Source organism: Quercus robur, chromosome 6 (assembly GCF_932294415.1).
Source record: "Quercus robur chromosome 6, dhQueRobu3.1, whole genome shotgun sequence".
NCBI classification, from domain to species: Eukaryota; Viridiplantae; Streptophyta; class Magnoliopsida; order Fagales; family Fagaceae; genus Quercus; species Quercus robur.
In genome coordinates, this window is record NC_065539.1 from 6500701 (window position 1) to 6513251 (window position 12551).

General features: G+C 34.2%; 1 protein-coding gene across 2 annotated transcripts; it reads right to left on the reverse strand.

Moving 5' to 3' along the window:
- Nucleotides 1–3846: 3846 nt before the first annotated feature.
- LOC126732475 (uncharacterized) lies at nucleotides 3847–9613 on the reverse strand. Of its 2 annotated transcripts, none has more exons than XM_050435337.1 (4): nucleotides 9232–9613; nucleotides 7379–8127; nucleotides 6540–6941; nucleotides 3847–4667 (listed from the first exon to the last, which is right to left on the reverse strand). In XM_050435337.1, exons 2-4 carry the CDS (start codon nucleotides 8097–8099, stop codon nucleotides 4489–4491), a joined length of 1302 nt encoding a protein of 433 aa, XP_050291294.1. In that variant the 5' UTR covers nucleotides 8100–8127; nucleotides 9232–9613; the 3' UTR covers nucleotides 3847–4488. The 2 variants fall into 2 exon arrangements, with proteins under 2 accessions (XP_050291294.1, XP_050291293.1); XM_050435336.1 differs by having other exon boundaries at nucleotides 7379–8103; nucleotides 9232–9610.
- Between the last annotated feature and the right edge of the window lie 2938 nt (nucleotides 9614–12551).

Sequence of the window (12551 nt, forward strand, 5' to 3'; positions counted from 1 at the left end):
GTGTTCGTTCCTTAGTTTGGCTGCAAATGGTGCTTGTTTGGGAACTTGGGTCTTGTGAGTCATGGCTCTCTACCTTGGTTTCATGAAAATTAATAGGCCTAAATTGTTAGCTTTTAAAATTTGAGAGACCATTCTTGTTTTAAGGACAAAAAATATGATTTACTCATAAAAGAGCATTCTCATTTTTAGCCTTTAGCATCTAAAAGACCAATTTTATAACATGTTAATATATCATTTTACAATATACCTTACATCAAAATTTCTATTTTTTTTAACACTTCATTTAAATATTCTTTTTTTTATTCTCTCTCTCTCCTTTGTCTCTCTCTTTCTCAACCCAACTATTCTCAGCACCGCCGACCACCACACTATCAACAGTCACCACAAAACCCACCACCCAACTACCCACCACCCATACCACAACCACTACAAACCTACCTCCCATGCCGCAATTAACAAAAATAATAATAAAAAAAGAAACCTCCACATCCACCCACCACCACAAACCATAGCAAAAAAAAAAAAAAAAACCACCACCATCACTGCCACCAACAAACCCACGAAGCAAAAAATACACACAGAGAGCAAACCCACATCCCAATCCACCATTGCCAATCAAACCACCAAGCAAAACACACACACACACACACACAAGAAACCTACAAAACTCCACAACCACAACCACAATAGCCAATCAACCACCACCATCAATCACCCACCTCTACCACCATGGCAACCCTCCACCGCCACCATGAACTTGACCCATAACGAAAATCCACAGCAACAACAGCAAACCCACCATGGTACCCTCCGTCGTCGATCTATTGCTCAACCCACCACGGCAACCCTCCAACTCGAATTCAACCCACAACATCAAACCCACCATGGTAAACCTCCACAAAAGCAAACCCACCACGCCGATCTACTGCACCACGACCCACCACGCCCTAGACCCACTACAACCCAGAAACACAACCCACCATCCCATCGCCACCAGATTTGACTCAAAACCATAGTCATCGGACCCACGACCCATTACCATCGGACGACAACCCACAACAGCCCACAATCGCTAAACCACAACCATCAGCGTACCACAATCGCCGAACCACGGGAGAGAGAAAAGAGAAGTGAGAGAGGAAAGAGAATGACAGAAATGAGAAAAAGAGACGTTGGGGCTAAATAAAAACAATTTTTTTTAACAATCCAGCTACAGTGAGCTGTTATTGATAATAGCTCATTGTAGTTCAATGCTAAAATTTTTAGGATTTAGCATCTTTGATGTAGGTGTGTTTTTATGATTTGAGGTGTTAAAAATGCTAAAAAATAGTATTTAGTATTTTTAGCACCTTTGATGAAAATGCTCTAACAATGACAAAATTAACAGTAATCCATGCAAAAAAATTTAATTTTTATTAGGGGTGTCAATGTTCGACCCAACCCGTGAACACAACACGAACCCGACACGGGTTTTTTCGGGTTAGGGTTGATCCTTAATGGGTTTAGGTCATAAACAGGTCAACCCAAAAGGAACACGATAAGAAACGTGTTATAAGCGAGTCAACCCGTAAAACCCACAATAGACACATTTGACACGTCAATTTATTTGTGTCAACCCAAAATGACCCACTTAACACAACCTGTTTAACTCGTATAATAAATAAATATTCATTTTATTTTAGATTTGTCAAATAACTTTTATATCCAACATATATATCAAATTTAAAAAGAAAAGTGAGTAATTACAAAAACTTACAAGGGATATAATTAGAAATTGAAACTTTACAAACCCTAGATCTCTAAGCCCTTCAAACCCTAAATCTCTAAACCATCTTATAAATATCTAATTTTATTTTTTTTATTTCATCCGTACTACTCACTCTATTATATTATAGTCTCATACCCAATTCTCAAATTGGTCATTGCTCTCTCTCTCTCTCTCTCTCTCTCTCTCTCTCTCTCTCTCTCTCTCTCTCATGTGTTTAGTGAGTTTTAGAATTAAAGAAAACCGTTTTCTTTGTGTTTTAAAATTCTGCAGTAATTTTTTCTACATAATGTTTTTGTTCTATAAACTTTAGTCTATTGTTTGTTTCAATTCTTTCAATATTGATACTTAGCATTTGGTGAGTTCCAAGGATATTATATTTTTGTTAAACTATGTTATTTTATTTTTGTCAAACTATGTTATTTTGAATTTAGGTTGAAGTGTATGCACTTCTTTTAGAGTGTAAAGAACTTATTTCTTTATTTCTAGATGAATGTTATATTTTTGTTAAACTATATTATTTTGAATGTGAATTGAAGACTTGAAGTATATGCACTACTTTTAAATATAAAAAAAATTATTTCTAGATGAATATTATATTTAATATTATGCAGGTTGAAATAGGTTATGTTACATTCATGTTAACCCAACATGACTTGTTTATTAAGCGTGTCAAATGGGTTAAGTCAGGTCAACTCGCCTTATTAACAGGTCAGGTTAAGGTTGAACGATCATGACATGATTATTAAATGGGTCAGGTTAGGATTGAGTCATTTAGTTGAATACCCTTTCTTTGATACGACACAAACCTGACATGCTAACCCGAATTGAAACCCCCTAATTTTTATATAATGAGGATGGATTTGATGAGTTCCATCACATAAAATTTTAAACACCTTCTTTTTTCTTTTTTTCTTTTTTTTTCTTTTTTATTTTGTCATTATTATTTTTTATACATGCCCAATATTTCGTTCATTCTTTTTTTTTTTTTTTTTTTTTTCACTTGGGAGTTTGAAACTTATAATTTTTCCCAATAAACTTTTATCAATCAAACAATTGTTATGGTTGATCTTAGCCACATTATTATTTAAGGCTAACAACAATTGGGTTGATTCCATTAAAGATGTGTTTAGATACCACTTATTTTGCTAAAAACTGAAAATACTGTAACAAAATAATTTTTAAATGTGTAAATAGTGCCCTAAAACCTATTTTTAATGAAAGTTTTGTTCAAAAAAGAAATTTGTGGATCTTGTGAATAGCGCACAAAACCCACTGGAAAAGCATCACAACCATAGAACGTGCTTCTCTAAAAAAAAAAAAATGAAACATTGGAAGCAAACGCTATCCAAACGCTTACTAAGACTATTATACAACTTATTGTTTAGTTTTTTGAAAATGAGATTGAGATGTACATAGGGGAAAAAAAACTGTAGATTAAACACTAGGGTTTCAAACTAGGAAAATGTTAAAAAAATTTCCTAAAGAGCATTAGTTTAGAAACTATTTTTAGAAATATTTTATGAAAAAATGATAGAATAATTATTTTTGTTGACATTTTTTTATATTTTTTATAAAAGTAATGTCAACACTTTTTTAAATTGTTTATTAACAATTGCCCTAATGACACCCGTTAACATAACCCTTCACCAAAGGGCACATTACTAAATCTTGATTCCCTAAAATTAACAGAAGCAGTTGGGCACATCCTTGTATCCCAAAAAAAAAAAAAAAAAAACACCCATCTTCTCAAGCAAGCAAGCTTCAAAAGAAAATTAAGAAATCAATGCCAGTACGGTTCCACTGCGATCTAGCAGATGCAGAAACACCCGCATTCATGTAATTAGGCCATATGACTGAAAAATATCATCCAGTCTTCGTGTGCATTAAGCAATCATGAATAATGACTGCAAGCATGCACAGCAATGAGTGCTATACAATCGTGAAAATCCATAACAGTCAAATTCACACATTAAAATGACGTTTATTCCACAAGCAATGCTGCTGCAAAATCTTTAATGAATCAAGCATGAAATCCAAAACAAAATAAATAAAACTAAAGCCTAAAGGCACTTTGGCCGTACGGGAAAGCACTTTACAGGTTCCAATATTACCTTCCAAATTAGGGTACCGCAATCAGCAAAATTGCTGAATAAAATCCAAAAACCTCGCAAATTTTCAGAGTTAGAATATCTCTCTACATCCTGCTTCAGCAATCAAAAGGCAGCCATGAAAATTGCCTTAAAAGTAAAATATCTAGAACAAGGAGCAATGCAAAACAAAATTGGTATTTCATCCCAGACGAGTTCATATTTAAACAAATTAACTTACGGAATGGAAGCCTTGTGTTGTGTGCTGGATTTCAAAGTATTCCTCAGGCTGCACAGAGTTATATACTTTAACACACCCAAATATACCATCCAAATCCCCTTCTTGGCACTCTTCAGTGGAATGGATGATTAAAAATGGATCAACAGGTTACGCTTTAGTGCAAACAGAAGCTACATATCATGATTTTAATAACAAGACTTGTCGATTTCATGATCTATCTCCTTCCACGTTGGTCACAAAAGGCACAAAGTTAAATTATTTATAGCTGGAACTATACAACCTCCGAGTGCAGAAACTGATAAAAGCAAGACTGTATCCACAAAGTGTATTATGTGACCTTTTATTCTCTTCCATGACGTGGCATCATGGTTTACTACTTAATTGACCATTTATTAATTGGCTGCATCATCACCCTCAGGATTCTGAAAATGTTCAGTGGAAGAGGATTCTCTTCCTGTTGGAAGGTATGACCATGCTAAGGCAGCAGTGCCAAGTGTGATCACAGCAGCAATTGAACCCCAAACCCACCTCTGCCTTCTTTTCCTGATTTGCCTTTGATGTCGTGCCATCTCTACAAAACAGAAAACTGAAAATTTAGAGGAGGGTATAATGCCTAATCACATACAAAAGAACTACATGAAAGTTGGGAAGCATTTCATGGAAGCATCAATACAACAATTTGCAAAATGAATACTCTAGCTTTAAGGCCTGTACACACACATGCACAAAAGCATGCATACCCTGATTTGTGCACAAAGAGAGCACTAAATCATCTGGTCCCCATAATAGTATCATAGTTTCTGGATCTCATGCCACACAAGCTAGAATAGCAATCTATAAGATATCAAAAGGTTTAAACCCACAAACTCGCATGAGAGGAAGAGGCCTTAGAACCTTGCCATGGGAGATTATTGACGTCCTTCAAAAATGAACTTTTTACCAAGCTCCTCTAGAGGGCCAGCTAATTATTGGACCATTAGGAATGAAAAACTTCCCAGATTAATATTATTAAACCCATTACCCTTCCAAGATCAAGGTAACCAAACAGAACTGCTATACAGCAACTAGGACCAAGACTAATGTAAGTTATGTATCAGCTATTAGGAAGGAACAAGATTTTGATAAGACAAGATTAAGAAAAACAGAAAAAGATAGAAAGGACCTAACATCATACTAGGGTTCCTAGGGATCACTGGAGAGAAAATACTCACACCCTTAAAAATGGCATCAGACCACACCACAGGACAAGGAGGTAGAAATACTTCATCTTCATCCATAATGCTGACAATGAATTGACAATATAACAAACAAGTTTACCAAAAATGGTAGCCTGATAGGCCATGGCCCAATGATTGTGAAGTCTCTAAGATAAGTTGGCAGGTAAGCAAATAAGTTTATTACACACCTATTATATTATTCTAAAAGACTTCTAACATAACAACATACTATTAATTGATCACCAAATATATACTTTTGCCTAACATTCCTGAATCAACTGATACAATTAATATTTAGACAAAGACATGATAGCCATCTAATATAAACATTGCACCATATATTAATCTTAAACTAACCAAGGCTCACCAAGAGCCTCGTAGCTCAATGGCGTAGCCTACTCTCCTTTATTAAGAGATTAAAGGTTTGAAAACCCCCTCCCCCATTGCTATAACTATCAAATTATCAAAAACTAATCAAGCCTTGAAGGAGAAGAAGAAGAAGAAGAAGAAGAAGAAATTCTTACAACTTGAAACCTTGATGGTATATAATGCATAACTTCTCTTTAGCCACATTTTATAAAAAAAATATTTTGTAAATGACAATGAGGGACATTCTTGATTATTAATATTATAATTATTTTTTGATATGTGACACTCTAGATTAAAATCTCCTTAAAATTTTTAAAATATTGAATGTTTTCTGTAAATCAATTATCTTACATACATAATTATACTCCCTTTTAATAATTATGGGCTTCTAGGACTTCTTTCAAAATGGTTGTCCAGAGAAAATTGTAGCTACTAGACATTAGCACTGCCACAATGTGGTGGAGCCAGAATGTCCAAAAACATCACCCCCAGCACAGATATCTGATTGCAAATAGCATGAAAAGAACAAGGACTTTGCACACAAGTAACACAACTTTCACTCTATAAGTATACACAATTACTAACGAACAGACCCATCACATAAGCAGAACATTGACCACAATGTTTCTTTTGTTTTGTTTTATTTTTTGTTTTTAATTAATCTGGGAAAACAATCATCTCCTATCGAAGAAAACAAAATTGCAAGACAAACTAGGCAAAGAGTAGTATCAAGTAACAAACTAATACACATATAAACCCATATCTCCTACAAACAAACAACTATGACAGATAAGGTAATAAGGTTTGGTAGAAAATATAACAAAATGTATAGATAATATTAGATATCGCAATCTGACCTAGAGCATCTTGGTTCCTCTGATACATTTCCCGATTCACAACCTCATAAAAATGGAGTCTGTCATTCAATCGAGCAATCTCAAAGTTCTTTGACTCAATCTGAGCTTCCATCTCCATCTCCACCTCAGCCCTTGCAAGACCCCTCCCAATAGATTCTGATACGAACCTAGAAACATCTACCTGTTGACAGAGCTCTTCTGCAGGATCACAATCAGGCTGCTCACCCTCTGCTATAACAGTGGGGTCAGCAGGGAGTGCCAATCCCACGAGAGATAACTGTTGCCCAAGCCTCTGCCACAGGCTTTGCATGTTATTCAGGGCTTCTTCTGCTTGCTTCCGCTTTTCTATTTCCAGCAATAGACTCAATCTCATTTCACGCAATTCAGCCTCAGAGGGTAAATCTGCACAAAGAGAACCAATTAAGATAGGCAGTACAGCCACATATACACGCACGAAACCAATGGTTCTCATAAATATGCAGAATGACCATACAAATGTGCCTACACTGTAGTTTTCATGAGTTACAACATTTATAACACATGCACAGATTTTTTTTGAGAAGTAATGAAAAAATAATTTTTTAAAGAATTTATATTTAAGCACCTTGGCTGATAGCCTGATACTATTTTCCAACTTTGAGAAATGCAACCTATCTCTGGCAGAACTTAAATTTCCCATCAACAAAGTGAGTGATGGTTCCTAATATTCACCATTCAAAATAAAATGGTGAAGATGTACACATGTCTACAAAAGAGGAGTCATACAATGTCTTGTACTCATAATAGATAATAAAAAAATGAGTAAATTAATAAAAAAGGGACAAGAAAAACCTAATTACCTTCCCAAGCATCATAAAACTCCCCCGTTGGTGGGGTAAGCTTCACTAAACGTTCTGCCCCAGAATTATCTTCTACATCTGTGATGCTTGTAACACTAAGTGAATCCTGTGGATCAAAGAAATATTCAGAATCACCATCTCTTTCAAGCTTCAACGACTCTTCCCTAGTCACACCATTACTTTTACTACTGCTTCCAAGTTCCAAGTTACTGCTCTCAAGTTCCCCATTACTGCACCCAGGTTCGCTGTTATGGCACCCAACTTCACAGTCACGGTCACCATTCACATGCTCCTCATTAGGGCCAGGAATGCTAAAAGTAACAGAAATATCATCAGTTGAATGGTCAACCTCGGTTTCAGCATTGTTCTTATTCCCATTGACCTTCTCATCAGTTTTCTGGCGGGAGGATACATCATCCTCAGAATAGCTCTTCATGAGACGTGGCCCACGCCGTTTGTGGTTAATGATGTACGGGGAAGGTGGGAATGATGTGGGTGAATCTGGAAGCGGGGTCGCCTTAGGAGTGGCATAGAGTGCTGGAGTCATCTGAGGGCGTTTAACTCTTCTCTCGGTGACTGACGTACTATTTCTCCTCTCCAGCTTTGGATTGGGGATAGGTCTTGAATTCGGAGGCTTTGAACTAGGCATAGTCTTGTCGACAGATTTTGAAGCTCCAGGTTCTAACAATGTATCTAAAGCAATAGCAGTAAACGTCGGCATGACTCTGCATCACAAACGGCCAAATAAACTTCAAAGAAGATTCATTTTAATGAGTGAGGAGAAAAAAATTATTAAAAAAAAACACTTACAGTTAGTTACTGAGAATTATGAGAATACGAAAAGAATATAATTTGTTAATCCTATGTTTGGTGCAAAATTTATGAAGTTTCCCACAACCCCAGATCCAATTAATTGTAATAGTTGTCGAGTAACTAATTTTGTTATACTAAGGATTTTCCATGATAAGATCCCACAACTAAGAAAAATCAAAGATTTTACATTTATTTCACTTTTTCAAATACCAAACAGGGCCTATAGTACTCAACATATGGCTAATAATGCACTAAATCCAAACTACTCTTTATTATTATAGGTTTAAGTCCAAATTTTTTAAAACATGAATTCCAAAACCTCTAACCTATAAAGACATATATATCTATTATTCCCCCAAAAAACTCATACCAAAGTAACCAAACTGAATCTCTCGAAGAGTCGAATGGGATATTATAAGAAATACAATAAAGCTAAACCTCTACACAACTTAGCCTAATAAGTTTATTATCGCCGTCATTCAAACTTGACAAAACAACTTATTAACACTGATTAAAATATTCAAATTTACTTTAACTTTTCTTCACTTAAACAGCCTCAGAATTCAAACAGAATATTATATCCTACCATTAACAGAAAGCGCAAAACTAAGATAATGTTATGTAAAGCAAGTTTGAAACCCTAATCCCCAAAAAAAAATTCAATATCAAACTCTCAAAATCCATAACCTATACAGATAAAACAATTTTGTTTCGTTTATTTTTACAGATAAAACAAAACAATTAATAGGCAAAATCACGAAGTCAAATCTGAAAATACGCTTAACTAACAATAATAAGTCTAGCTAAGCCTCCGTTTGGTTGCAAAGAAAATCTGCACGCAAAGTCAGCCTAATATTATAGCTAGCCATTCCTCCCAGCTATTCGGAGAAGAACCATAAGAATTCAAATCCCAATCCCACTATTCAATCCCTCTCACTCCAGCTCTCTCTCTCCGTAACCAAAAATAAACAGCAGATCTCAAAACACAAAAAATTAGCAACAGCTAGGAATTTGAAATCCGTGGGAAATAGAATTTTTACCTTGGGGGAAAAAGGAAGGAAAGGGAAATTGTAGCCCTAAGAAGCGGGAGAAAAAGAAAGGAAGAGAGAGTCAGTGAGTGGAGGAGCCGGCATATTAGAGGGAATCGTTTTTCACAACTCTCTTTGCTTTGCTTTGCTTTGCTTTTGCTTTGCCTCTCTCAACCAACCTTTGAGTTCTATGTTCTAAATAAATATAAATAAATATTTCACAGGAAAACCCAATTCCCCCCAAACGGAAAACTTTTTTTTTTGTTTTTGTTTGTTTGTTTGGTTTGGGATATATTAATATCGCAACGACCGCCTCTTTCTCACGCACAGACCGTTCCGCAAATATTTGAAACAGAACACACTTTTTCTTTTTCTTTTTCTTTTTCTCCTTCTGAAGTTTCGCCCACGAAAAAGCGACGATGGATAAAGACTGAAAGGGTCTAGAATGATAGGCTACAGAATGGGTTGAGAGTAAGGGTGATACTGACTTTTCAGTTGCTCATGCGGCGCCGTTTTATAAACTTGAAACTTGTAGTTGTTGGTGATGTTAATTGTGAAAACAGCTTTGGGGATTCTGACATGAGGATTGAAAAAGTTAAACTTGTCAAACAAACAAGGATGATGACGTGTTTGGTGAGGTCATTATAGATAGCGGTCTCCTTGGAGAACACGAACACAAACTTCTTATTTTCTTTAAAAAATATATATTTTTATTTTGTTATGGAGTTATTAATTTTTGTATGTTTATTTTATAGTTTTTGAGAATTAAAAAAAGTGCTTTTAGATTAATCCTATATTTTTTGGGACATTTTTTTTTTTCACTTTTTAAGGAATAAAAATTTTTAAATTATTTGTTGCCGTTGCAGCCTACCATAGACTCAGTCATGCATCTGAAATGATGATAATCAACAAAATGTTCTCACTTCCTTTGCTTACAGCCATGGAATCAGTCAAAAATAGACACCATCATTCGAGATCAACTCCTGATCACTCTATGCAACACAAGTGCATAGTGCGTTCACCTTGTTCCAAAAACAAGAATTACTTTGATTTAGACACGTACTAATAAAATTGCTCTGTCGTGATAGCTTTAATTAGAGAAAGTCTGTGGTCACAAAAAAATTTTGATAACTACTAATGTGGCAGATTATTAGCGATAAAGAAAATAAATGATATCAGTAATGAGTTTAGATAAAAACTTCTTGTTAACTCAACTGTTGTAATAAAAAATTATGAAACTTTTGTATATGCAGTAGCAATGTAGCATTGCTATTTTACCCCAAGTTTCAATCAAATATTTGATGCAATCACCGATGAACCCACCATTTTTGAAACTCTATACCTTCCATACAAAATGAGAAAGCTGAAGAATTACAATTAAGAAAAATATATTGTAATTTAATTTGTGGACAGTTATCAACGTGTAGAATAACAGTTAAGTTGACCTATAGATGGGTTATTGAAAAAGGAAGAAGTTTTCAATTGTCTATAAAATTGTTTGTGTTAGCTAATTAGCTCATCTTTGGGCCCTTTGGTGTACGTTGTGAATGGTCGTATCAACTGCCTCTTTAGGCAGGTTCACACTTAAACGAAGCTTCGGTGTAGTTGCTTAAAAAATAGAGAAATTGAAATATTGTGTGGTCATTGTCCAAGACTATAGCTAGTTATTTTATTTATATGCTTACAAAATCCTGCACACCCGGCCAATGTTGAGAACCTTCGGCAAGGATCCTTCTTTGAGACTCAAATTCCAAAGTTTGAGGGGAGTTTGAAAATTGAAATTTCTTTTATCAACCTTATTATGATAATAATATAAAATACTACCAATTAGAACTTACCCTTCTATTAGACCAAATTAATTTACAACTAAACAAATTTTTGTTATATTATGTTTGTCATTCTTTAAACAAAGTATAATTAAAATTATGTGTGATTTTGTTTCTCAAGATCTCTTATTCAACCTTTTATTTAGTATTATTATATTGAGAATCTGTTTGGAATTCGCTTATTTTACTAAAATTGAAAACTTTTTACTAAAAGTACTGTAAATAAAAGTAAAAATTAGCTGAAATAAATAATACTAAAAAGTGCAGAGGGACCTATGAATAGTAGCAAAAATAAGTTGAATAGTAAAATAAGTTGGTAAAAATAATTTTTGTCAAACACACACTAAGTTTGAGTTTTGGTGCAATGACAAGTGCTTTCCATTAAAATGGACAAGATACAAGTTCAAGTCTTAGAACTAAACTCTCAAAAAATAGGACGGGTATAATTATTTACCAATTACCTCTCTTAGACCCGCTAAAAATGAGAGTTCTTTTGTGCATTAAGTAAAATGTTTTTTCTCACCAAAAGAAAAAAAGGCACAACCTTTTATTTAGTAATATTATATATAAATATTTAATATATACAATGGCATACAATTTTTCATAATTCTTTTAAAAATTCTTAACGTCAGCTATTATGATGGATCCATATGAACGAAATGTTCACTAATTATGACTTATTGAGTTAATAACTTCTTTTAAAAAAAGTTGTCAAAATTATTTTTAATATAAAGCTATGAAAAAAAAATTTGTATGACATAGTGACAATGTCCAAAACATGACATCTTATCTTAATTGCCATTTTTTTTTTCATGCAGGTAAAAAGTAAACCTATCCAAAATGTGAATGGGCATAACTTGGGGAAGAATTTAACCCAAAAACACGATAACTTGGCTTGGGGAAGAAGTACAAACTATAGATAAAGCAGAAGGGATAATAGTTTTTCACCCAAAAAGAAGATAACTTGGTGGGGAAAAGCAAAAGGGGTAATATCTTGGTGGAAACGAATTATTAAACTTGGGACAAGCGACCTAAATATTCCTTCTTCCATTTATATTGCCATTTATATTGAAAGCTAGATGATGACGATGATTCCGTATCTGAGGTGAGGAAATTGCTACAAGAAAAAGTGATTTTGATTCTCATATTCCTATATCTTAAACAAACATTTACATATAGTATTATTAACGTATAACCATGATCCTTGTCTTTGTTGTTCCGTACATGAAACAAACTCTTTGTCCTTTCATTATCAAGTGTCCACAACTTGTTAAAATGATATGCTTTCATAAACCAATTTCCTTAAACTTCCTTAAAATTTTAATTAAACATTAAATTAAGATAGCTTTAAAGTTGGCTTTAATTTGGTATTTGCTATAGGAAGTGGAAAATTATTGAATACTCCAGAGTACCATAAATGCGTACTAATAATTACCATAGGAAGTAGAGTTTTAATTGTAGAGCATTTATAACATGGAGCTTTAACCAAAATGTTGTGTTTCTTAA

What these genes read in the sequence shown, in the direction of transcription:
- LOC126732475 (XM_050435337.1), bottom strand. Translation starts at nt 8,099, where the DNA reads ATGCCGACGTTTACTGCTATTGCTTTAGATACATTGTTAGAACCTGGA. An exon ending in GTTTTATGATGCTTGGGAAG is followed by an intron (nt 6,942 to 7,378) that starts GTAATTAGGTTT and finishes CTCTTTGTGCAG; the next exon opens with ATTTACCCTCTGAGGCTGAA. An exon ending in GAGGAACCAAGATGCTCTAG is followed by an intron (nt 4,668 to 6,539) that starts GTCAGATTGCGA and finishes TCTGTTTTGTAG; the next exon opens with AGATGGCACGACATCAAAGG.